The sequence below is a fragment of the Pezoporus occidentalis genome, unplaced genomic scaffold (assembly GCF_034315485.1).
Source record: "Pezoporus occidentalis ecotype Australia unplaced genomic scaffold, CSIRO_AGI_Poc_V1 ctg51, whole genome shotgun sequence".
Classification (NCBI taxonomy): Eukaryota; Metazoa; Chordata; class Aves; order Psittaciformes; family Psittacidae; genus Pezoporus; species Pezoporus occidentalis.
In genome coordinates this window covers 3,070,430-3,096,770 of record NW_026915847.1, presented here as the reverse complement: position 1 = coordinate 3,096,770, position 26,341 = coordinate 3,070,430, and the positions used below count along the sequence as shown (strand labels likewise).

The window sequence follows — 26,341 nt, the reverse complement described above, 5'->3', positions numbered from 1 at the left end:
TGCTCTGATAAGAAATGTTAGTACTAACATCCTCTGTTTACTTTTGCTCGGTGAAGTCCTAGATACAAGCAGCTGCCAAAATTCCCCAGACACATGTGATGTCTTGTTAGCATTGACCAGCCCTGGTCATTCCTCATGAGCCAGGTGTGTGGGAGGGGGGATGCCCAGCAGGCTGGGAAGGCAATTGCAGAACCTGGGGGCTGGTGGTATAAATCCCATTGATCCTGCAAAAGGAAAGTGCTGCTTCTATGCTTTTATTTTGTTTGCTGGGCCTTAGGGGCTTTCCTTTTTGTGGAAGGAAAGGGCTCAGAGCCACACTCGGGAGCTGTTCTTTAGGGTGCGAAGAAACGAGTTGCCTGTGCTTTGACTGGTAGAAAACTGTCCTTTTCTTCCCTGAAGCTGGTTGCCCCTTGCTGGAGTAGTCTGCTCAGCCTATGGTCTAAAGTGCTCCTGAACCGTTCGCTTTGCCTGGGTTTGTCATGCATCTCTTACTGAAAGGCCAGATTTTTACATGCATAACTTTAATGTACACCTTGGAGAAAGGGGTAAATTCCCTGGTGGGCTCCTCCCTGCCAGGGTGAAGAGGAGGCATTGCCCTGAGCCGGGGCCCTGCTCAATGTTGTGACTCCCCCAGGCCTGTCACAGAGCTGAGAGAGGCTGTGTCTGTTCCCCTGCAGAGGAGGCATTGGGTGGGTGAGCAGGCACTAAGGAGACAGGTGGGGTTTACTTCTTCTTCTGGTAAGCCTGACAATGTCTTCCGAGCCCTTCTACTCACTGAGAGGGAGGCAACCACTGCTAGAGGTGATCAGGCTGGTCTACAGCAGGAATATTTACTTGGGAGCAGTGATGTCTTGAATGCCCTTGGAGCAATGCTCCTGCTAGAGCTGAGTGATGGAGGAGGGCTCTGTGGGCAGGGGTGAGAGCCACAACATTGCTTTTCAGAGGCAGATTAGTGTTTAAAAGGCCCTGAGGACATCAAACCCATCACAGTTTGGGGTCTGTAAGACCTCTGATAATCCTTGCATAGTATGGGCTTAATTTGGCCATATCACTGATGGAGTGTTGAGTGAACTGAGTTCATCCTCAGATAGAACCATAGAATGGTTTGGTTTGGAAGAGATCTTAAAGCTCACCCAGTTCCAGCCCCCTGCCATGGGCAGGGACACCTTCCACTAGACCAGGTTGCTGAAAGCCCTGTCCAATCGGGTCTTGAAGATAAAGGGCACAGAAACAGCAAATCACCCAGGGAGAAGCGTAATAGTTATTGCTTGAGTGCTGCACACGTGTTTTGTTGGCAGGCAGACTCCACCAACAGTGAAGCTGCTTTGCTCTGACCGTGAGAGTTTCTCCCTCCTGTGTTGAAGATGATAATGTTATGCGGTGGTGAGATCATCTCCCTGGAGATGAAACTTCGCCAGCAAAGGAGCGAATCCGTGCTACTGAATCTCGCTGCTCAGACATCCGAGATGTTAAACGGAGCAATTCAGAAATGCATTGGACCATCTTGGAGACGTGAAGTCTGGCTCCACGAGTGACACATTAAACACAAACTGCGTGTGGAGCGTAAATATGTTTTTGACTTTCTAGCAGAAGAGTCTCAGCTTGCTTTGTTTTGCCCTTGATTGTAATGCCAGAAACCTTTCTAAATATCACTACTCTTGATGGTGTTAGGAAACATTATATGCCTCATTCGTTCTCTAATTTGTATGAAAACAGCTTACTCCTGCCTTTTGGTTTCTGTAATGCTTGCTGATAGCCAGGGAGTCAAATGCTTTAGTTTTGCTATGAATACTTTACTGTAAATGTGGTCATCCTTGCTGCTCTTTTCTCACTAGCTTTGTTACCCCCTTTCAAGGGACTGTGGTACTCTGACACCAAACAAGTGTGCATAAACTGCCATTATTCAAAGGATGTGACTGAGAGGTTGCATTACAGTGTTTAAAGCCCAGACAGCATCCTTTTTCATAGAATCATAGAATAGTTAGGGTTGGAAAGGACCTTAAAATCATCAAGTTCCAACCCCCCTGCCATGGGCAGGGACACCTCACACTAAACCATATCACCGAAGGCCTCGTCCAACCTGGTCTTGAACACTGCCAGGGATGGAGAATTCACAGCCTCCCTGGGCAACCCATTCCAGTGCCTCACCACCCTAACAGGAAAGAATTTCCTCCTTATATCCAATCTAAACTTACCCTGTTCAAGTTTTAACCCGTTACCCCTTGTCCTTTCACTGCAGTCCCTAATGAAGAGTCCCTCCCCAGCATCCCTATAGGCCCCCTTCAGATACTGGAAGCTGCTATGAGGTCTCCACGCAGCCTTCTCTTCTCCAGGCTGAACAGCCCCAACTTCCTCAGCCTCTCTTCATACAGGAGGTGCTCCAGTCCCCTGAGCATCCTCGTGGCCCTCCTCTGGATTTGTTCCAACAGTTCCATGTCCTTTTTATGTTGAGGACACCAGAACTGCGCACAATACTCCAGGTGAGGTCTCACAAGAGCAGAGGAGAGGGGCAGGATCACCTCCTTCGACCTGCTGGTCACGCTGCTTTTGATGCAGCCCAGGATACGGTTGGCTTTCTGGGCTGCAAGCGCACACTGAAGCCGGCTCATGTTCATTTTCTCATCAACCAGCACCCCCAAGTCCTTCTCCACAGGGCTGCTTTGAATCTCTTCTCTGCCCAACCTGTAGCTGTGCCTGGGATTGCTCCAACCCAGGTGTAGGACCTTGCACTTGTCATGGTTAAACTTCATGAGGTTGGCATCAGCCCACCTCACAAGCGTGTCAAGGTCCCTCTGGATGGCATTCCTTCCCTCCAGGGTATCAACCGAACCACACAGCTTGGTGTCATCAGCAAACTTGCTGAGGGCGCACTCAATCCCACTGTCCATGTCAGCGACAAAGATGTTAAACAAGACCGGTCCCAACACTGATCCCTGAGGGACGCCACTCGTTACTGGTCTCCAGCCGGACATTTTCTCCCGCTCAGAAGGAGGTGACACTGCTGATTGTCTTTTGAGAGAGAAAAAAAGGGTTTGAAAACAACATGTTAAAATATTTCACTTTTTTATGAAGGTATCAGGGGTTCAGCTGGCTGCAGGGAGGATATGGTGCTGTGCATGGTGTGTGTGTTAAGGAAGAGGTCTGTTTGGTTGTGTATTTCTTAGTGGAAACCATTGGAGCTCGGAATTGATGCTCTTGGACCTGGTGTGAGCTGTGAGAGCAAAACCTTGGTAGAGTTGTGCAGGAGGTGTTGCTTGAGACCCTCTTTCTGAAGAGATGCTGGTGGCCAAAGCTGTAGATCAGTAGCTCAGGCTGGAGCAGCATCTTGGTGGGAGACACCCATAGGGCAGCACATTGAGTCTGATGGAGCAGCAGGAGCCAGACACACAAGCTGCTTGCAGACCTGCTGGGTGCCTCTTTTCCACACATGCAAGACATGGCAGTAGCCTAGAAATCTAGTAGTCCTGTAAATTTCCCTTCTTTTGTGTGATATTTTTCATCCTGGAGCCTCATTTTCAGACCCAGTTTGCTGTTACAACCCCACAGGCATTGATAGATTTATTCCCAACTTCCATTCAGTGAGGTTGCAGTCGAGCCTCCTGTTCTTTGGGTTGATTATGTCTCCTTTATTTGCTCACTTCTGCAGAAATCTTGATGCTCAGGAGCATTTTCCTTCCTTCCCTGCCTTTTCTCCATTACTGCTGTAATTCTTTGTGGTGAGTTGACTTTGAGTTTGTCATGTGGTAACAAATTATTGCATGGGAACAGCTGCAAACAAGTTATGCCTTAAAGAAATGCCTCTCAAAAATAGCTACATATGGGCATACCATATGACACAGCCTCCTTGTCTCCTGATACCCCAGCCATATTTCTGTGTGTGTAATGTCTTCAGCAGCAAGTGTGCCCCAGCTGGTGGTCAAGGCTGAGCCCTGAAGAGCTGCTGTAGGTCACTGGCACACCCGTGGGGATGCTCAAAGCCTGGGGCTGCCACGTGGAACGGTTTGTCTTCCTCCCCATGTCCCAGCATGAGGGAAAATGTCCCCCATCAGTCAGGCCTCCTGCTGCTGATGCCCATATCTGTGAAACCAGATAAACGTGAGCATCATCCAAACCAGTCCAAAAGGCCATGACAGGCACTGTACAGGCTTCTTGGTGCCTTTCCCAGCACCTTCTCCTCTGCAGGTAGCAATCCCTCAGATGTGTTCTAGTCCCTACATAAAGGGGGAGGGCAGGTATCCTGGCCAGGAGGTAGCAGCACATTGCCAGTAAAAGGCAGTGTGGTTGCTTTGATGCATTTTGCAGTCCATTTTTCTTTTTCTTCTATCCTTTTAGCACAAGTTTTTGGCTGTTCATATTCTGATCACACAGGAGGAGCTATTTTCTGCAGCAATGCCTTTCTGTGTTGCCTGTGTGACTCTGACTTGCGTTTTTGCTCATCACAGAAAATGCAAAGGAGAAGGTGGCTCTCTGTTTGGGGTGTATTATGAATGAACTTGAAGTATGGTGTTTTTTTTTTGGTTTGGCAATATTTTTTTCCACAGAAAAGCTTTTTCCTTTGGCTGTGGGGGTCTATAATCTCTCTGTAGCTTGTAACTAGACAAATTCAGGGCCACCAGTGACGGTTATCATCCACCTTCACTTATCTGCTTGCTTGCACCCTTGGAGCATTGCAAGCCCAGGTTCCTGGGCAGTATGATGGCAGGGAAGCTTGCCCTACAAGGAGGCAATAAAAAAGCTGCATTGATAACGCATGTTATAAATGAAATCACTTACATATCAAGGGCTGTGCCTCTTGCACCTTGCCTTTGGGAGCTGCTGTGAGCTGCCCGATTGGGGGGGCTGGAAATTCCATTGGGGTTCACATTGGCTAGTGTTCAGTCCTGTGTCTGCAGTGCTTTAGGTGCTTTTAATCAGTCCTCAGAAAACTGATATTGCCATAAAAAGCACCCAGACACTCCTAAATTTTGTAGGATACAAAGCACTTTCTACCCCCATTAAAGATGGATATCAAAATGTCTGCTACTTGGTTTGTGCAGGAAGCTTAAGGGATGTGTAAAATGCCATTGCAGAAAACAATCACGTAGTTATTTACTCCTGCATGAGATAAAGACATGGAAGGCATAAACCATGAAAGCAATGAAAGGAAGTACCATAATGCAATGTCCTATTGATCTGTGGGATTTGCTGCTGCTTAAGATGATGGTGCTGCAAGTAACATTTTTCTAGTTGTACTAACTAGAATAAAAATGATTACAGGATGAAAAAAACTTTAAAACACAAGCTCCTTAGGCTTAAAGCTTTCTACTGCTCACTTGTTAGCTGGCAGGGTACAGAAGAAAGGCTTTCTGCCATCCATGCATATTACTGCAGTGCCCAGTTACACATGCTATGAATGTTTTATGTCTCACTCCAGAGTTGCTTGTAACATCTCCTCGGGAAGGCTGAGTGCCAGACCTTTGGCTGCTAGAAATCGATGTAGTGCTGCTGACTTAGGAGGCAGACTGCCCCTGCCATGGGCTCAGATGGCTCCCTCCCAGCACTGGTATGGGATCTCATGCATGCAATAAGATCAGAAGATGTCCAAGAAACAGGGTAACAACTGAAGGAAAACCTTGCTGCTTGTAGGGGGAAAAACAGGCTGGCATCTCAGAGATGGGGAACTGGCACTACAGACTTGAATAGCACAAGGTGGTGGGGACAGTGTTCTTAACAGTCCCTCTCCTGCCAGTGCCTTTGCCCCTTGATGTGGCAGGGTGGCTGCAACGGCTTACAGCTGCCTGGGCTTTTACAGGTGGCACCCATTTGTAGCTGGGGTGTAATCAGCAGCACTGTAGCACAAAGTAAATGATTAATTGTAATTATGGTGTGTTGCAGAGCTGTAGTTGAGAGCCTTTCTCTTAATTTCAAGCCCTAGTTAATGCACTGCTGTAATAGCTATCCCAGCAAACCCAGGTGATAGATATTAGCAGGCTTAGTGAGTGAGGAAGCTGGGAGACAGGCAGCAGGAAGGAGACAGCTTGACCTTTCCTTAAGCAATGTTTTTGTGTGTGGTAGCACACCTTAACATCGTGGATGCTGCTACAATAGCTTTCATTGCTTCCTTTTTCAGAGTAGAGAGAGGGTCAGGCTCTTCAGGAGCTGGGAGTGGGCTCCTGGCCTCGCTGTAGCTGCATAGCTTCCTGGCTACCCACATCCAGACTGGGTATGGAAATACCTTGCTGTCTGCTTACACTCAGGTCAGATAAGTATTTGAGGGCATTTGTGCCAAGGAACAGATAACTGCTTAGATGATTTCTTCCCAGTATGCAGCCAGAGTTTCCACTGCACTTCAGATCAAATATACTTTCTGCTAATGGAAAAGGAAAAAAAAAGATAATTTAAAATCAAACCCAGGGACTGCAGGAACCAAGGGGTTGATTCTTGGGAAGTTTTGACTACTTCTGAGTTGCATTAAAGCTGATTGATGTGGGCTCAGATTGCATAATAATTCACAGGAGAAACCCAGCTCACAGGAATAGCTGCTTCTTCAGCGATGTGTTGCTTTGACAGGCAGGTCTCAGAGACCACACGGTGAACATCGAGCTTCAGAGGATATCTGTCAGCCCTCTCTGAAGTGATGCATAACTTCGTCATGCACAAGAATAAGGCGGCGTGCAAAAGACTGATGCGTTTTTTTTCCTGCCTCCACCCAGGCCCCCCAAGACCTCATGTATCCTTGAACCCCTACCAAGGAGAGTCACTAACTGGGTCTGTGGGTTTTCTTCATAACAACAGCTTGTAGGGAGACCAGATGAGAGCTGAGACTCAAGAAATGAGCTTTCATACCAGCAAGGAAGCAGGGCTTTCAATTACCCATAGGACTGGCTAGGGAGGAAACATTGAACTTCTGGGTTTTCAACTGTACATCTAGGAGGGGGCACTCGCAACGCTTTGTTTCCAACAGCCTAATAGTGCATGATGGAAATGTTCCTGTGAGGGCCAGGTAGAATTTCCCTTCCAGTTCCTAATATCCCACTATATTGCCATAACACCTTGTTTCCCGTGTTTACCTGTTTTTCTAAAGACAGCCCTAGAACAAAAGCCTTTGCCTGCTTTGACTACCTTTCCTCTTGTGTGATGCTTCAGCACAGCTTTGAATGAGGCTCTGGTACCAGCCCACAGGGATTTTGCAGGCTCTGTAGCGCAGTGTCTGAGTCATACTCTAAAAATAGCCAGGAAAATGTCAGCCCAGCCAAAGTCATTGGCTGATTAACAATGAAGTTTCATGACTCCAGCTACCTCCAGATACACTCCTGATACGAGCTTAAAAAAAAAAAGAAACAATGGAAATCTATGGGTAGGGTCTTTAAATATAAATTTTAAAAATTAAAGTTAGTAGAGGTAATACAGAAAGGGCTTTCCCTATCATCACCACAATTAACACAGTGATTAGGTAGCAAAGGGCTAGAGGGACTGTCCGGCTGTGTGTGCAGTATGTCCCTTCTAGCAAGAAGAATGAGAAAGAAACTAAAAACTGGACAGGACTGAATCAAATCTTTTGTTGTTGGAGGCAATGCAGGACCGTGGCTGTGGTATCCCATGGGAATAGGAGGTGCTCTGTGGACAACCAGGGGCCAGGCTATGGGATACGGTGGAACAGACGCGGTGCCCATCCCCAGCCCTGGAAGGTGGCCAGGCACGAGGTGGTGGGAAGCCTCCTTGTCAGGAGGAGCTGGGCTTGCCCAAGGGGCAGTTCTGCTTTACTAGAACTGACCTAGTCAAAGTGTCCCTCCAGCACATGTATGCAGTGTCATCATGGTGCCTATGGGCAAGTGGTTGGTCTCTGAACTGTGGTTAGACATGGGAGCTTGGCCAGAAGTGTTGATGGAGGCAGGGGAGAGCATCCCAGTGCCAGAAATGTCTGTCTGCTGCAAGAGCTGAGGGCGTACCTGAAAAAGTATCTGTCAACAGCTCATTCAAGAGCCTTGGAAAATAAGTAAGAAACTAATCACTCTAAAAGCTAGCACACCGCCAGTACAGGGGCTGCAATGCTGCAGCAGCACCTTGTGACAGCCAGGCATGCTGAATTGCTTGCAGTCCAAACGTGGTTCAGACAGAGCCCCTTAGGAAAGGAGCTGAAATACCTCATCTGGAGAAACAAAGGAATAAATCAACATTGGGCACTGGCGCCTGACAGCTATTTCCAGACAGTGAATGCTTTGCTGGCTGAATTACCTGTTCCTGTATTAATTCTAGAAAAGTCTTTGCTCCTGATTGCTGATTTCTTATGCAGAGGTTCAACCAAAGGCTGCTGGCTGTGTGGTCAAGGGGAGAAGAGGAGGGATGCTCAGACATAACCAAGCTGTTGGAAACAGCAAGGGCAAGGTGGTGGTGCTGACACCCTGTCTAATAACTGATCTGCTTTGTGTGCCAGGGAGTAAGTGTTGTTTCACTGCAGCTTGGGCAGTCTCATCACATCTCACTCATCGTCATTACAGTGTCCAGGCTAGTTATACTGGGAGTCAGGATCAACAAAACTATGCGTTGGCCCTGCATACAGTCCTTAAGTCACCCTGTCCAGTATATGAGCTTTTCTACAGCTTATTTTCAGGCAGTGAGTGTGTTAAGTGAACTGAAGAGATGTCTACCTAGGGTGAATAGCAAAACAATTGCCATTAATGGCAAGGAAGGGAGGGAGGGGAAGATTTAACCTGGTACTTCTGAGGAGCTTTCCTTCAAAAGGGGAAGGAGATGTGACTCTCACCTCCCCCCCCTCCTTCCCCCCAGACCTCATGATGCTTGATGCAGTGCAGCGGTATGCTCTCTGCAGCCACATGCTGCAAATAGCTTTTCCACCGCAGAACTCACACATCACAACTCTGGTTGGCCCATGAGGGTGAAACCATGCAAAAGAAAGAGTGCTGGGGTGGAGTCACCCTGCTAGAGGCCCTGGCGTCTCCATGTCTCTGCATCCAGCCAAATAGATGCTGGTGGGAGAGCTGCTGATACCCCGGCATCACTCCCAGTGCTTGCCTGTTAAAGATGGGGTCCACTGCATTGCCTGTCTAAGCCAGTGGGTGGGAGGGCTGGGCTGCACCAATGCAGAGGGGAGTACATCTGCCACCCATGATGCTGCAGAGGTGTCTTGGCAAGGCCAAAACAGCTGGACAGCAAGTGCCAGTCCATCCCGTGGGCTGATGTCTCTGCAGGGATGTCTTCTGCTCTGGCCATGGGATCTTCTTGTTCCTCCTCAGCTCACTGTCTCACTCCAGGTCACTGACGTGGAGGAGCTTCTCAGCTTGCTGAGCCTCATGGATGAAACAGTGAGGATGTGCAATTTGCTCTCCTGGGTCCCTCCTTTGCCCAGTAAAGGTTTCCATTTCTTGCAAAGGAAGCCTGACTCCCCTCCAAAAGCACCCTGCCTCCTAGTGCACCACAAAAAGCTGTGTGTGCTTCCCAGTGACAGAAGGAGGCAGACCTTGGTTGACCCTGTTCTGGGATTTTAAAACTGTACGCCTTGTTCACAGTGCCGTAGAAAGGTATATTTTCATAATACGTGGAGCAGCCCTCCTTTTCCAGCTCCTATCCGGGCTTAGCTGCTATTGGATGTTAAAGAGAGGTGAGAGAGCAGCTACATGCTTCACAAAGAAGATGCAGAGATGGGGCTGGATGGATTGCTTGATGCACTTTGAAATTCAGATCTGCTGCAGCAGGGGAAAGGCTGGGAATCGAGCAGTAGAGGAAAGGCTGCGGAAGTGACCCAGCTGGTATGTGAAACAATGTAATTATTAAAAAAAAATGTTTAAACATTCAAAGGGATGGAATGTTTAAATCTTTCACTGATGCTGCTTACCCCTGAAATGTATGCTATGAAAAAGGAAATATTTCTGCCATGGGACTTGTAAATCTGCATTCTTCCATGACCTCTGAGCTTAGTAGATGCTTTTTTATAAGCTGAATAAATGCAAATTAGCAATAATGTTTCCCTGGTCTGGCAGTCCTTCTCCTTGCACTGAGGACAACAGAGGCACAGCAGATAACGGGGTATGTTCCTCTATGTTGGGAGAGGTCTTTTGCTTCTCAATAATCAAAGAATAATTTTTCGTGTCACCCTGATGCAGTAATATGCTCTCACCTATCAGTCTTCCCTTGCACTATAAGCTCATCTGTCATCCCTCATAAATAAGTTTGAAAGATGTGGTTGGTTAAGCAGGCAGTGCAGCTTATCAAATAAATATTGCAGGGGCACAGATAATAAAGTGGAGTGAGAAAGGGGGAAATAAAATCTCCATAATGGGCCTCACTAGTCTGGCTGTTACAAGACCACCTTTTAGCTGGGCATGTGGGTAACTATCCAGGAACAAACACATGGGTGCCCCTGGCTACCCAGGCCATCAGCAGAAAGGGAGACTGGCCAAGCTGGGGTGCGTGGAAGCAAGATACCAGTTGTTAAATATAGATCCTGATGGTCCAGAGACACATCTGAAAAACATCAGCATAAGTCTGTTGTTGTGTTGATTTGTGCCAGGTGAAAGTGGCTGTAGTCTTCTCCATGGTGTCACTCCAGTTTCACTCTGGTCTGGGTATGTTGAACTAAGAGATGATTGGCAACTGGTAGAAAATCCCCAAGCCTTCACATTATCCCTGCTGCCATGCTCATTAACTGAGATGCAGCCACTAAGTATCATCTGCAAATATCTGTAAAGCAATTATTTTTAGTTTTGTCCTTCCGCAATGCACAGGTCTACACATGAAGTTTGAGGTAAGCTATGGGAGGTTGTGGATTTATACCACAATACTTGTATCTGGATGATTCCTTGGGGCACAGTGTTGTTCTTGTCGGGGAGGTGAAGAGTCCCTTAATCCAGATCAGTAAATCCACCTTCAGATTTATGCTTCATGAAAGCAAGATTATTCTTAAATGTGCCTGACCATGGAGTTATTTTGGAATGATTACACAGGTTGTTCATTACATTAGAGTTGTGTTCTTTGAACAGATTACCCAGATTCCACTGATTTTTACATTTCACCACCACCTATTTTTCTCCTCCTCCAATTACTTTGATACTCAGCTACTGAAGAGTACATGGGGAAATGCTGAGGACTGACTTAGAGCTGGCAGAGAGCCCATGAAAACCTCACCAGGTCAGAACAATTTCTCCTTAGCACAGGTTTTTTTTCCCTGCTTTTTTAAATTAGTGCTGATGCTTTATCAAGACTAGCTGGGGTAAGTGTCTCTCCACGAATCAGCTGGGTTTGCTTGGGTGGGTTGGGTTTGGGTTTGGGTGCCTTGGGTTTGGGTGCCTTGGGTTTGGTTGTGGGTTTTTTTTCAGGAAAGATAGAGGAAACCTTTCCTGTAACCTATTTTGCACAACTATTTTGCATGTTCTCCACCTGTGACTGGACCTCCTGTTTCTTGTATATGTTAGATGTCATGGAATGTGTTACCTTCCCATTATTCTAATGAGAGCCTGCACAGAAGAGCACTATGAAGGTCTTTATGCATTAGGAAGGCAGATTTCTACATCTTCCAAGCCAAGCAAGAGACAACCTTAAGCTTAAACAGAATTTACCTTGTTGATGATCACTTATCATCAGCAAATTACTCACAAGGGTGGTGGCAATTAATGGATCCATTCAGTGTTGTTCTTGCCTTGTTTTGTGTTTGATGTTTGAAGACATCAGTAGTTCCATTCAGATTTTTGGGGTCATGAAACACAGATTTGAGCTAAGGGTGTTGGATACTTTTGCAGGCACTGTCATAGGGCTAGGATCTAAAGCTAGTGGCAAAACCATGTTCAATGAATAGTGCATTTAGCGTTAGAGAGCTAAACTTGAAGGATTGGCTCCAAAAGGCATTTCCAGTGATACCATCAGTTTTTATGAAAGCAATCAATGAGAAGAAAACACTATAAAAATGTAGATGGGCCAGACAGCCTGTGACTACATTGCTGAAACATATGTGCAACAACAGGACCTTCATTATTCAAAACTTGTCTGCGTACATGTTCGTGTGAGCCCATCTTCAGCCCAAAGAGTTTGCTTCACTTTTCTGTTTTTATCTTTCTTAGGGGAGAAAAAAACAATTTAGTCTGTTCAAAACACACATGACTTTCCAGCCTCTGAAAAGCTCCGTCTGTTCTTGCCTTGAGAGCAATTACACTTCATCTTTTCAAAGCAAACCACAAATAAAATATGTCATGAAGCTGTACAGAGAATGAAAAGCATTCCTGGCTGCTTCTCTCTAATACCAACAAATTGATTCCTGAGGTTTTTCCTTTATATATATACAGACACACACATGCATTTTGAAATTTAATGATTATTTTATGTAAAATTGATTCAGTCCCTTTGTGAAGTTGTTGGGCCAGATTACCTTCAATACTTTTCAACCCAAAGTTGTCTGGCTAACTTCCTTGATTTTCCACAGCTGGTTTTCATGGCTACAGAAGTCTCGCTTCTGCGCATAGGTATAAGGTGTCAGAAAAACTGAGATATACAATAGTCATTTCTCTTAAATTACTTGTAAAATTTTGGGGATCAAATGCTCAAGCCTCCATCCCACACCACAAAACTGATATATGCAATGACACAGACTTCAGTCTTTGTGGAACCCATCTGTGCTTCTATAGGGAGGAAAAAAAGTAGTCATCATTTTCAGCCCTGATTTTCTGTTGCTTGCAGTTGCTGATTTGTAAAGAGCTATGTGCTGTGGACTTTGAGATAGTTGCTGCACATGAATTCTGCTGAGTGGGAAAGAGAGGCGTTGTCTCCTTCCCTGCCCATCCAGAAGGCTCATTACACCGGCTGAGATATAAGCAGCACTACCATCATCTTGGAGAACCAGAGTTACAGCCAAGGTAAAGATGCTTTAGGAACAAAACTGAATGTAGGGGTTGTACATTAGTCATGTTTGAGTTTATTTATTATCATCCTCTGGTTTTATTTTAAAACATGCATCTGAGTGATGCCTACTTTTTTATCACAGGGGAATAGACTGAGCAAGCCACTCAAGTCCTAGCAACTGAGAGTGCAGAGGCTGACCTTCCATCAAGCAAGTGTGTGATGAGCAGGGTGCTGTGGTGTCCAGGCCATCCCACAGGCACCAGGGATCATCATCACTGTGCAGCATTGGCACTATCTGCCCTTTCGCTTCCAGTGCATAGAAGGTGGCGACAGGAGCTCCTCCAGGTTATCCACTGCTTCTAGCTAAAGAATTGCATAAGCTCTCTTATGAGGGGGGAGAAAATCCCCAATTGATCAGGTATTTCACTGGTGCGTGGCAGCTCCTGGAAGGGGATGTTACCAAAGTCATTAGCATGGGTTTACAAAGATTTTAATAATGCATATGCATACAATCTACGTAATAATGCATAATACATTAATTCTGCAGAGAAACTAATGGAGTTTATCAGTGGGGGGCCTTTAAAATAGTATAGAGAGTTATTTCAAGAGTTTCCAAGTCATTAAAATGTTCACTTGTTAAAGGGCTGTGGGCCGTCGTTAACAGAAGATGTTAATACTTTGCACCTAAACTTGTTCCAGCCTCAGAATTGGTTTAAGATAGATTGAGTTGCTTAGAAAGGAATTTTAGCTTTTCCTATGTTGGTACATTTATGGACTGCTCTGTATAATTCATAACTGATATTTTATGGGATCGTTTTTCCAAAGATAGAATCATAGAATAGTTAGGGTTGGAAAGGACCTTAAGATCATCAAGTTCCAACCTCCCTGCCATGGGCAGGGACACCTCACACTAAACCATATCACACAAGGCTTCGTCCAACCTGGTCTTGATGATGTTATATTTTCAAAAATATACTTAAGTACTCAGCAAAGCTAAAGAATAAGTAATGTCTCTGGTGCTCTACCTGCTCTGAAACGATTTCATACTTAGTCATACCTAGAAAAAATAATGAAAGTGGTGAAAGTGGTTTCCTGTTGTGGTTATGTGTCACTAACAATGCTGCTTCTGGGATGTTGCAAAGAAAAAAGAAAGAAAGAAGAGCACTCTTTTTTTGTGCCTTAATGGAGCATCTAATACTACTTAAATATGCATTTCTTGACAAATGATTTTGAAAGATTGTTTCAATACATCCTTTTTTTTTTTCTTCTTTACATGACAAGATGGAGATTTCAAGAGTAATTAATTTCACCCATGATGTGCACACTGATATACTTACAAACTGTGAGATAATGACTTTTCTCAATGAGTTTGTTAAGATTGATAGTGGAAGAACTTACTTAGGTACTGGCATATTTTATTCCCATCCTTTTTCACCATTATACTCATCTTTCATTTATTCTCTGTCTTCTTTGGCCTGCTAACTTTTCTCCTTTTTCCAGCAATACCTTTTTTTTTTTTCCTTCCCAATACCCTTTCTGCACTAGTTCCTTTAATCCTTCGTTCTTCTGGTGCCTCATCACCAAGCTCAGTTATACCGAAAACCTCATCCAATCTATCCTCCTTTCCCACTTTAATCAAATGACTTCTCCTTCAACTTCTGAATTATTTACGTTCTCCAGATCCCATTAGTTCTACTGTACTTGGTGGGCTGGCTTGTTTTTTCCCTTGGCTTATATATTAGTATATTAGATTATACATTATATGAGCTTAATAGTGTATATTAGCTTATATATTATTCTTTTCTCTGTAATGGGCAAATTATTATGTTGCTCAAATTGGGCTGATGCTAGGCATGTTTCTGTGTATGTGTATGGAAGTAGGTGTCCTGGTGCTTTATGCTTTGATTCAGTGCCACAAATAAGGGAAAGCCTGTCTTTGCTTTGGGAGGGAACTGCGGGAAGACATTAGGACATTTATGAGTGCCTGGAAAGAAGGCAAGTACTGAACTGAATTAACCTGGAGCCCATGCAGCTTACAGCCATTGAAGTCTAGGCTAGCTCTAGCTCAAAACACCTCTTGTAAAAGAGGCTGGCTCTGTGATGGTAAGGAGACTGGTGGAAAAACTGGCAAAGCACCCGAGCTAGTGCTGCAGCCAATAAAAGTAAACACTGTGTGTGCAGATTGCAAATCAAATAAACAGCAGAATAAAATATTAATTGTACTGAAAGCTCATGGTGTAGTCCATGTTTTAGTTCAGGTTGTAATCCAATTGCCAAGGCTCTGCATGTTCATGATTTACCAGATGTGTGACTTTCTCAATGGATTTCTTTTAGAGCTGATATATTCCACGACTGCTTTCAGTGGTTGTTTTCAAGCAAAAGAGGAAAACTTGGAATTCCACTTTCTGTTTTTTGAGGTCTGCATCACTGAGAAATACACCTGAAATTGATCCGAACTATATTTTTCTACTGTCAATACACCTAGTCAACTGCCACATTTGATTTATTATTTTAGACAGATAGTTTTTCTTAAGCAGTGGGTTAGAAGGAAAATTGTTATCAATGACTGAAGAATGATTTATATGTATTCCTGAAGGGCATCTTATTCTTACCAGCCTAGGGACCTACTGGTCCCTTAATCCCTTGCTCCAGATTCTTTCCATGCAGTTCCATCAGCACAGGGAGTACAGGGCAGCTTCTTCCACAGGAGTCATTAGCACAGGACTCATTCATGAGCAAACACATGAAGTAATCAACCAGCCCACAAGAGCAATTTCTTCCGGGGGAGGATAACTGCAAGTTGTATTCTTCAATGTACCACTAGTTTTGTGGTTTTATTTTCAAACATGAATTTCTGTATTTTTCTGTAATTTGCACATGTGCAAGTTGGCAATGTATTTCTTGGCCAGCAGAGCGCTGTGCTGAAATTGCATCAACTGCATTGGTTTCTACATTCATTTGCGTAGACACCTGTATTTCAGTTGTTCACTATGGAGGTATTGTAATACCAGAATAAACTCCCTCTCTCTTCTGCCTCCAGGGAGAAGAGGTGACTGAAAGAAAGTGATGAGGATCTAACACAGAAATACCAAATTTTACAGGCTGGGACTAGAGAAGTGGGAATGACCAGATTAAAGGAAAAGGCTGAGGGGTGAGTCATGACTAGATCCCCTCCCCAACATTCACTGAAGCATGGTAACAGCCCTCCGTAGTGACCTCTGCAACTCCAGATAGCTCAGCTACCACCTTGGAGGTAAGTAGGTTAAACCTGGCCATTGAATAGGGATGGGACAGGTCTGATCTTCAAGTAAGTCAAGGGGGCAGTTTTGATTTGAAAGGAATCAGATGAGGCATTCCATGCTTCTTCACAAAATTGTTTCTTTACATGGTCCATTCAGAAAATTAGCACAAACCAAGTCATGTATTTGGCTTTTGTGGATCAACTCCTACAGCAAACCTGGCCTCCTGGGATACCCAAATAGAACTGGTTTTCTGAAGAACCTGTTCAACAAGAGACATAAGTAAACCTAGAGCATAGTTTTATATTAAATTCTTCTTTATTTAAAAAATAAAATAAAATAAACAAAACACCACCCCTATTCAGACTCTCTCTGAACAGGCACATCCACACCCACAAATTCTGTTACCACCTTTATGATAGTACTTGCCAAATCAACATCTTTGTTAACTCCCTCCGTGATCACATCAGATTACTTGGTAAAAGGTAAGGGACATCACAATTAAACAGAATTGCAATTATTACAATATACTACTATGACTCTGATTTATTAACTGGGTTTGTAAACCAAACTGGGAGGTATGAGCGTGTAAATTCTGTAATCTGCTTCATGATGTCTCCCTGCACAGTTATGCTTTGATGATCTCTGAGCCAGTATTCAGGTTTCCGGTCCCAGCAACCAAAAAAGCTCCTGGAGACTCCAGGCTAATGGTGAGGGAAGCACTAGAGTAAACTAACTGCAAATTAACTCTGTAAATCATTCAATACACAAATGAATAAATTGACAGACCAGTACCCTGGCTTTTCCCTGTGTTTCCATAGGTCATGTAGGTTCAATCCTCATCTTCAATGGAATATTACATGTTTAAATAATTTAAAGCAGATGTGTGCTCTATTTTAGCATAACACAGATAACAAAAACAATGCATAGAAATGAAAGGAATATCATTGAAGGGTAAACAAAATTTATTCTGAATGAAGGTTAAACAAACCATACCAGTTTATGAATAGGCAAAGTCAATTAAGTCTTATGACACATAATAAAGTATTTAAATTCAGAAACTTAGCATAAGTAATTAATGAAGAGGTTCTGGGGTAAGTAATTACTATTAACACTCTTAAAGACAGATTTTCTCTATTGTCCAGCATAACCTATGTTGTCCCTCAACAAATTTATCATCTCCAGCTGGTTCAAGTTATTAATTATGGCGGCATGTAATGAAACCCTAAGAATCTTTAAAAGAAAGCCAATTTCTTGCCAGCGTTTTATTTCAAACTTTCTCATTCGGCCATGCTACGGAAGCAGTGCTAATGAAGCTGCCTGGTGAACTGGTTCAGCGACTTCTCATCTGTTTGACTGCTGGTGGCTCCTGAAGGTGCTAACAGGAAGGTGCAAGATGAAGCTGGATTGCTGAATCTGAGAGTAAGGAGCAGATATTGCTCCTTTTCTTCCTAGCATCTCATTGGAGTACGATGACAGTGCCTTTTCAGGTAACTGTTGCATTTAAAATATCAGCTGCCATCATATGATTGTTGGCTTTCCAGTTATGTTAGTAACATTCACTCAGATGTGTGTGACCTCTTAAGGAATATTCAAAGGGACGATTTTTTTTCTTAACAGTTTTATGATCGTTAGCTTTTCTTTGTTGTAGAAAATTTTAATAACTTCTTTAGAGTTTTAATTCTTAAGATTCTCCTATTTTCATTCCACGGGAAGATAGCAGATGTTGAAATTTTTATACATTCATTCTTACACTGATGTAGCTCTGACATTTAAAAACAAGCTTTGTTAATTAGATAGACCTAACAAACTGAGGACTAGTCTATCACTGAATTTGGTTACAAGAACAGAATGATTAATCTGCCACAATGTTAGCAAACATTTCCAGGATGAGAATATAATTGTATTTTATCTTGAACACTGTATAGACGGTCTCATGGAAATAGATTCTGTCAAGCAAAGCTTGTTTCTAATTTTGGGCAGGATGAAAGCTTTGGTCAACAGAGATAGTAGAGTTGGTATCAGATTTCTGGATTTTGCCAAAGCCATTTTAACTGTAAACACAGATCATATATGGAATTAACTTGGTCATAATAGTTGGGTATACAATGAACCCACAGAAAGATATAAGGACAAGGGGATAATAGTGAGGTGGAAGGTTTATAGCAGTCCACATATAATTTTTACTTTCTACATGATCAATACTGTGCTAAAGGATTTTTACTGACTGGGTTTCTGACATAGAGATTGAGAAGATAATAGTGTTATAAAGTCACTACTATATAGGATCCAGATCATTCTACTACAGCCCAGTGCTTACGCTCATAAACCAGATACAAGGTAAAAAGTGCCAGTTAAATCCAAAACATGGATGGCTGCTTTGGAAAGTTCTTCCTGCATGAAGATTTTGGATAAAGTACTCACTGTGTTCCCAGTGCAGTGCTGTGTCAAAAAAAGGATGATTCAGCCAGAAGGTCTCCAAAGTATCAAAGACCTTGCTTTTGTCAGAAGAAAGAGGAAACTGGTAAAGCTCTCTCAAATTCTGATACCTACACTTCAGAAATTATCAGAGTTCAAAGGATAGTATAGATATGACAGGAGATTTGGTAACTGTGAATCTTATCTGACACACTTCATGAAGCAAGGTAGGCCACAAATGGATGTGTGGGCTGTGGGCAAGCAGCTGTTTTGCCTGTGGGAAGCCTGGTACACCAATACTGCTTTATAAAGAGAAAAGCAGTTGTTAGGAAACCTGAGGGTAGTTAAATATAATGTCTTGATGGAAAGTAGGGAACTGCTTTTTATCAACCTGCATCAAGTTCAGGTTGGACAGAGCCTTGGGTGAGATGGTTTAGTGTGAGGTGTCCCTGCCCATGGCAGGGGGGTTAGACCTAGCTGATCTTAAGGTCCTTTCCAACCCTAACTATTCTGTGATTCTAAGTTGCCCCTTTGCCACGGGAGACTGGCAGGACTTCACAAAAGACTGGCCTAAAAAAGCTGTCATTCACAATGGGAGGAAAAGTATTAAATGGCATATTCAAGAAGATGTCATAATTGCAGGTAAGTGCAAAAAAATGCATTGCAGAATATGAAAATATTCTGGGAATATGAAAAAGTTTTATTTAAGCTCCTTGAAAGCTTGCAATAGTTTGTCCTGAATTTGTCAGTCTTCCCAGGCAATGAAAATGTTCTAGGAAGAGAAAGAGACAACTGGATATTATCTTCAAAGTTAATGTTTCCTGTTGGATATGCAATATAAAAGAATTCAGCTGTAGCAGACCTCCTGGGATGCAGGTAGCTTTAGTAAAAGCCTCTTGTTGAAGATGGGTAAATTAGAGTCATTGTTGAAAGCTCCTGCCAGAGGGTCAGGTACGCTCCCTGCCATGCAGCCCAGGCTGCATGCCTGAGGCCATTCAAATTCTGCTCTTCTCTTCCACCTCTGCATGTTGAGCTCCAAAATGAGCACTAGAGCTCAGGGAAGATCTATCCTGCTGCGCTGTAGGTACCCAGAAGAAATGCCAGAGATTTCCCTTCTGATAATCACCACAGCAATAGGAATAGAACACCCTGCTGCAAGCTTTTATTTTGAAATCACCTTTCAACTGAGCTAAATTAATGCAGAAGCCAAGAAATGTTTTCATTTACCACACACAAAACATGCAAGGAAGGTGACAGCAAGGAAAATGGTAAAAAAAAAAAAAAATTAAAAAAAAATAGGTGAGATTTGTTCTTCTGCAAAGCAGCAAATCGAAAAATCTTCTCTCAGCATCCTTTTAATGAGGTACAGATGCTTCTCTAGCTGGGCACACTTTGTCCTCTCAAAACTGCTTTCACACTGGTAAACATGTCCCCGCCTCTTGTTGCGAACTCCAGGGGGGTTGTTTAGGATTCTCTCTGATTCCCTCTCACTCCTTGACCTTGAAAAATTTCGATTCCAGATTCCCTTGGGAGACATTTTGACATTGTCCTCCCAGGGTAGTAAATGATATTTCTGGTAGCCTGGTACTGAATAGCTGCCTCAATCCTACAGAAATTAACTGCTTCTTATCAGGCAAGTTGTGCTGCAATTTGGAGAAAAGACATAATGTGCTTAATCTCACACTTCATGCAAAACGTACATCTCCCAGCAGGCACTTGACATAAACGATACTCATTTACGTGATCAATTCAGAAATAGCTTTTGAGATTAGACCCAAGGAGTACAAAATTATTCTGGGATGACAAAGGGCCTGAGAGTGTCCTGCCTTTGAAGGACACTGATCACAGCTGGAAGTGGGGAACTGCAGATAGCGGATGCTGTGATTTAACTCCCTTTGTTCTCCAACTGGCTGGATGACCCAAAGCAAGAATTACTTTATATGATTCAGTTTGCTCACATGTAAAAGTGCTCGTAATACACACTTGCATGATAGAAGTGATATTATTTTTGAATGCTTTGAATTTCTTCTATATAGTGTGCTATGGGCATACAAACATTAAGGTTTGTGTCAGTTGAGTTGACCATACACTAAGAAAGCTTGGATGCTTTTTTCCTTCACTTTGTTTCATCCCACATCACACGCAGAGCAATGTTCTGTAGTCTTTTAAAGATTTAGTACTATTTATAAACTAAAACACTTCTCAGCAAAAATCTAAATGCCCACCTCTCCATGTACAACTTCCAGGTGCTTCTCCATGCTAAGGTATGTCCTCGGGCAGGAGCTACATGGCTGTTGTTCCAACCTGAGCAATGTGTGCATTTCCCAAAGGTAATTTTTAATATCCCAATATTTTACCTTTGCTCCTAATCAGCAGAATGGCTGTCATGAACCACTAGCAAATGCTAGTTGGCTTCATCTAAAAAAGAGGTCCATTGTAAAAGAAGGTCTTCTTGGGAATAAATGGTAAAGTGTCTGCTTATTTAATCTTTTTCTGCTTGAGTACTGTTATTGTCCATTAGTCTGATGATGTTGAACAGAATGGTTGTCCTTCTAGAATCATGTTTATTTTCTTCCCTGAGAGATTTATATTATAGCATTATAAGTTTATTATAATTTATATTGAGATCAGCTCCTGGTTGCCTTAACCCATTTTTCAAAACTGAATCGTGTATGTTGATGTTTCAAATCTAATAGCATAGAAATTTTAAACAGTCCTATTCAATGTTAAAGCTACATTAAGATCCCAACCTTACACAGTTTTTTTCCCAACAAAATATTTCAAAACAAGCAGAGGCAATTATTCCTTTATTTCCATTTAATATTTTTTTTTTAATTCTTACTATAGTACACAGGTCTGACCAGAAGTTCTGTATTTTATTCCCAAACTACATGATGGAAAACGAAAGTGAAACTTTATAATGGAGCATTAAGATCAAGAAAAAAAAATGCACATAGATGAGCATTTTACTTGAGGGATAAAAATGCACAATGGGCATGCATGAGAATGTTTTCATTGCCTTCAGTACAAATGTCAGCCATTTTTCACACTGCCTATTTTTTATTACTATGAAAGTAGATCAGGCTTCCATTGAAGAAAAATGCCTTGATACTATCTACAACACAGCAGCAAAAAAACACAATATAACCTCATTTTAAATGCCATTTACTTGAGTGATGAAATTTTCTTTCTTTGCAGTTTGATTCAAATGTTCTAGAATGCTTAATGGAAAATAAATAGGAAGGATGTTAGAAATTATGCTTTTGCTGTTCTTTATGCCAGTAATATGTCACCCTTGTTGCGTCTAAAACTGACTAATTGGTACTAATAAGGCCTGCCAGCTGTTTTCAGTGCTTACAGTTTTCAATGCATAACTGTCTGTGCCTGCTGTTGAAAAGCAAGTTAGGAATGGGAAGCAGAAAAATCTCCCAGCCTCTGATGATGCTCTTTTCCTTCTTGAGGTCAGCTGCACTGTTCACAAAGAAAATTAATTTCACACCAGCTCTCACTGCAGCAGGGTACCATTTGGCTGCTCCTCCCAAAAGCACCCATGTGGCTTTAGTAGTCCTACTGTAGGTTGGTGGCAGTGATGACATCACTAGTATGTAATGACCTCAGTACTGCTGTGACAGCACAAGAGCCTTGTGTCTGTGACGTCCTGCCTCTACCAAAGCAAGCTACTAGGAATTTTTGCCACTACTTTTAGCCAGACTAGAAGTTAACATTTAAGCTACTTGGCATATAGGTTTTAATTAGAAATGGTTTAAAATTAAAAAAAAATAAAAATAATAATAATTAAAGAAAAAATCCTGAAATTTCTTCTCAAAGCTGTAAGAAACTTGCTTGTCCAGACTTTTTCTTTAAAAACACTGCCCTTAAAAAACCCTTTGCAGTTAAAAGGATAGGCTCATTTCAACAGTACTACAATTCACTATAACCTGACTCCGATAAATTCAGAAAGGGTGAAGAAGTTGTTCTGCATTCCCATTCAGACTGTGGTGACGTGCTTTAGCAACAACGATGACCATTCCCCATAGGGATGGAGAGCAGTACTGTCAGTTTTTAAGCGCCCATCAGAGACGGTCACTTCCCTCTGCTGAACGTTTTACCTATACAGTAACAGCCGTATGACTCCTACTTCAGACAAGAGTCATTTCTCCCCTGACCATGTGTTCATATGCACATGATGAGCACTGGGTACCAGCTCCACACCAGCACCAGCCTAAACTCTACTAAAAAGCTACAGCCTCAATATGGAAAGTTTGCACTTGGAACATGGTTTTAATATTATCTTTGTGGTTTAATTTACTCTTCTCTGTACCTGTAATAAACCAAAGATAAATATTTGATCTGATAGTAACAGTTTTCTGAAGAAAGGGAGGCCAGTGAATCTAGTGGAAGGTGTCTTGTGCCCATGGCAGGGGGTTGGAATGAGATGATCTTTAAGGTCCCTTCCAACCCAAACTATTCTATGATTCTACATATACTACTATACCCTCCGAATGCGCTTGGCATATCTGCCAAGTCAAATATAGCAGTTTATTTTAGGGCTTTTCAGGCCCTCAAATCCTCTCCCAGTCATACCAGCAAGCATAGCGTGTAGTCTTCAGCAGCAGAGTGAACTTCAGAAATGGTGCTGAGCAGAGAAGGGTCCATCAGGGTTGGGTGTGGCAAGAGGGCAGCCCAATCACCTCCTGGGAATGGATGGCTTCCTCCGAAGCGGAGGCCAGAGTCCCCTCTTCCCTTCAACACCCAACTTCACGAACTCCTTGCCACGCAGTGGAAAGGCCGCATCTTTCAGTGCGGGCAGTTATGAAGGGGTGCTAGCCATCTCCTCCCCAGTGACCCTGCAGATGAACGCCAGGCACGGACCCGCAGGCCAGCGGCGGCTGCTGAGGAGGCACGCCGGGATGTGCGGGGAAGGGACAGCGATGACGATGCCGGTGCCCGGGTCCCTACACCCAGCGCCCACACCGCTCCCTCGAACGGCCGCGCGGAGGGCACAGCCAGGGCGGTGCGTGCGCGGAAGCTCCGCCTCCCTCCCTGACCCCGCCCCACCGCGCGCGCAGGTGCGGGGAGCGCGGCGCGCGCGGCCTCTCCACCGTCGTTTCTACTCTCGCCACGGGCTTTGTGAGGGGAGGCGAGTGCGGGGCTGGGCCGGGCCGGGCCGCCCGCCCATGTCGGTGCTGCCTCTGCCCGCTGCCGCCGCCCCTCCGCGCCCGGCGGCGGGAGCCGCGGGGAGCTAATGCGGCTGCCGCCCCTTAACCTTGCTCCCGCTGGTGCCGCGGCGGCCGGGCATGGTGGAGTCTGATGCTGACCGTGCGTGCGTGAGTCACCGCGCCCCGCAGGCGGGCGGCCGGGCGGGCCGGGCTTTGTCTGCGCCGGGAGCATGTGGGTGAACCCCGAGGAGGTGCTGCTGGCGAACGCCCTGTGGGTGACGGAGCGGGCCAACCCCTACTTCATCCTCCAACGGAGAAAGGGGCACGGCGGCGATGGCGGCGGAGGGGGACTCGCCGGTAAGGGCGGCGGCGTGGCCGGGGTCCTGCGGACGGCACGGTGGGGCGGGGCGGGGCCGCGTTCGCACCGTTTTCCCCCGCGGCTCCCTGGGGGTGGCGGCGGGTCTCCGCCGACTGTGGGGAGAGTGCTGGCGTCCTCGGGCTGCCGGGTCCTGCCCCGCTCCCGCCGCCGCCCCGCGTGGTGCGGGGCCCCGGTGCGCGCCGTGCCGGGGGGACCGGCCTCCCTGCCGGCGGGGCAGATGGTGCCTCGCAGGGCGCTATGAGGATGGGGGGGGGGGGTGGGTATTGTTCAGTTGTGCGGCTGAGTGGAATGCGCTGAGGCTCCCATGGGGGTTGGCTAAGGTTCCCTTGAGGATTTACTCCTTGTGAAGGTTTGTGTGGGTCATTGCTGTGTCCGGTGCCTTCATACATCGCGGTGTGATGTGACCAGATTTCCTTTTTGAGCATGTTGTGATGCACAGTCATGTACTGTGAGACCAGATTTGCTTCATCTTTTTTGTATTCTTCAGGGTGTCCTTGTAAAACATGTTTCCTGAATGCTTTGTTTTCGACTGCTGGCAACTGCAGGCACTTCTGTAGGTCTTTGGGTCATATGCATCTTGGTCTGTGTAATACTGTGCCTGCTAATGAAAATAAACGAGGACTATATCTGTGTTTGGCTCAAGGTCCTGTGCATATTTGCTGGGAGATTAAACATTTCTTCAGCCTTTGAATGCTCTGTGGACTTGTAAACAATCCATAATCTAAGCTAATGGACCACTGTAAGGTGTGTTTTCATGTAGGCTCCTGAGATCCTCAGTCTTCTTCAATGTTGTATGTGGATAAACCATTCTTGCATGGGAAGTGATCACATTGGCTGTGGGTCTTAGTATTTCTTTAATCTTTTGAATTATGGGCAGTATTAGCAAATCCATAAAAAGCATGTCTTGCCTCAGAAGTTCACCCCTGCTGTATTTACTGACAAATTCTTCACAGGCTCTACTTTTGTGGATTGCCCCCTGTCCTCTTAAGGATTTTTTTATCTTGTGTAAGTGGTCTCACAAGGCATTCCAGTATCCTTCTGACTTTGTTATCTTTGAATTAGAGATCATTTGAGGTACCAAATCAATTTTCTAATCATTTCTCAGTTATTGGGGAAATATATTGAGAATTTGGGGGGTTCTTTTCAACCTGTTTGCACAGTGCATGCATCTCAAAGCTTTCTTGCCATTGTCTGCTTGATGATATCACTGGACAGATGGAGACATCCCTTTTGGAGATCTACTCCTTGAGTGGGAGTGGGATTTGTAAATGTGCACTCCTTTTATTTTTGTGAAGGCCAGATAAACCGTCAGCATTTGGTTGGAGTTTAAAATACAGAAATAGTTCTGTCTTGGTTTCTACATTCCCCCCTTGGAATTTAAGTATTTGTGCACTGTATCCATTATTTTAGTATGTGTGTGCAGTCTGTATAGTGAATAGGTTTTAGAATGGAAAAGTTTTATGTGTATTTTGAAAACTTCTTTCCATGTACCTCTTACTAGTGTCCATGCTTTGCCTGGAATTGCCGCTGCTGTGGCTTTGAGGTAGTAGCAGCAGGAAGCTAGACAATTTCTAGGAGGTTTGTTTGTATGGGAAAGGGCTGGAAGAAGTTGTAGGTTTTTTCAGCATGTTTCCAGAGCCATAAGTAAACAGCCAGCCATTACTAACCTACAGAAAGTGATTAGTGCTGGCAGTATTTAAAGAGCTGTATGAGAATTTGTCAACCTTTGCCATTTTAGCACATGGGGTTTTGACACAGTGGTCAACAAATGGTGGGAAAGGAAGAAAAAAAGGGATGTAGCCCACTCTTGGTAGACAGTAATAAGTAGAATTTAGAGTTATTTGTTTTTTAAGAAAATACTGTAATTTTACACAGGTTGTTCTAATAGCTGTAGTCTTCTCATTGAGTGCTGCAGCAGGTAAAGGAAGCCATTGGGTTGTTCTTGGTACATAGGACAGGTTAAAAGAAAAGTATTGATGGACCAAGCTGATCCTGAGGGTTCAGAGTAAGTAAATCTGTTGAAATGGTCAACAGGGTATACATTTGCAATAATGGTAGCATTTGGGTTGTGGAAGTTCTGTAGTTGATAAGGCTATAGCTCTTGTGACAGAGGTGGAAGTTACCTAGTTGAAAGTAAAGGATTTGGCCTGCTTGCTCTCTGGGAAACCAGATTATGTGTCCTTGAAGCTGGCTAGAAATACTGTATGCAAGATTTTTCACTGTGGTGGGAGTGGTCTGAATTTTTTATATGCAAGAGAGGATGTAAATACAGCTGTCCCTTTTTTTGTGATCTAACTTCTGCTGACTTGTACTCCCTTATT

General features: G+C 44.1%; 2 protein-coding genes and 1 long non-coding RNA gene across 4 annotated transcripts in view; all 3 read left to right on the top strand.

Annotated features, from left to right (window-relative positions):
• RNF150 (ring finger protein 150) overlaps positions 1–13,640 on the top strand; it is a 141,627-nt gene extending 127,987 nt beyond the window's left edge. Inside the window, exon 8 of the mRNA XM_062637252.1 lies at positions 12,968–13,640. Coding sequence (XP_062493236.1) covers positions 12,968–13,000 — 33 coding nt within the window. The 3' untranslated portion in view covers positions 13,001–13,640. The remainder of the gene's footprint in view (positions 1–12,967) is intronic.
• LOC134173334 (uncharacterized) lies at positions 177–1,803 on the top strand. Of its 2 annotated transcripts, none has more exons than XR_009968211.1 (2): positions 177–370; positions 1,299–1,803. It is a non-coding gene; the product is annotated as an uncharacterized LOC134173334 (long non-coding RNA). The 2 variants fall into 2 exon arrangements; XR_009968212.1 differs by lacking the exon at positions 177–370 and adding an exon at positions 452–716.
• A 10,004-nt stretch (positions 13,641–23,644) lies between the features above and the next one.
• The window catches only part of TBC1D9 (TBC1 domain family member 9), a 50,992-nt gene continuing 48,295 nt past the window's right edge, over positions 23,645–26,341 (top strand). The window contains exon 1 of the mRNA XM_062637225.1: positions 23,645–23,998. Within this exon, the coding sequence (XP_062493209.1) occupies positions 23,872–23,998 (127 nt within the window). The 5' untranslated portion in view covers positions 23,645–23,871. The remainder of the gene's footprint in view (positions 23,999–26,341) is intronic.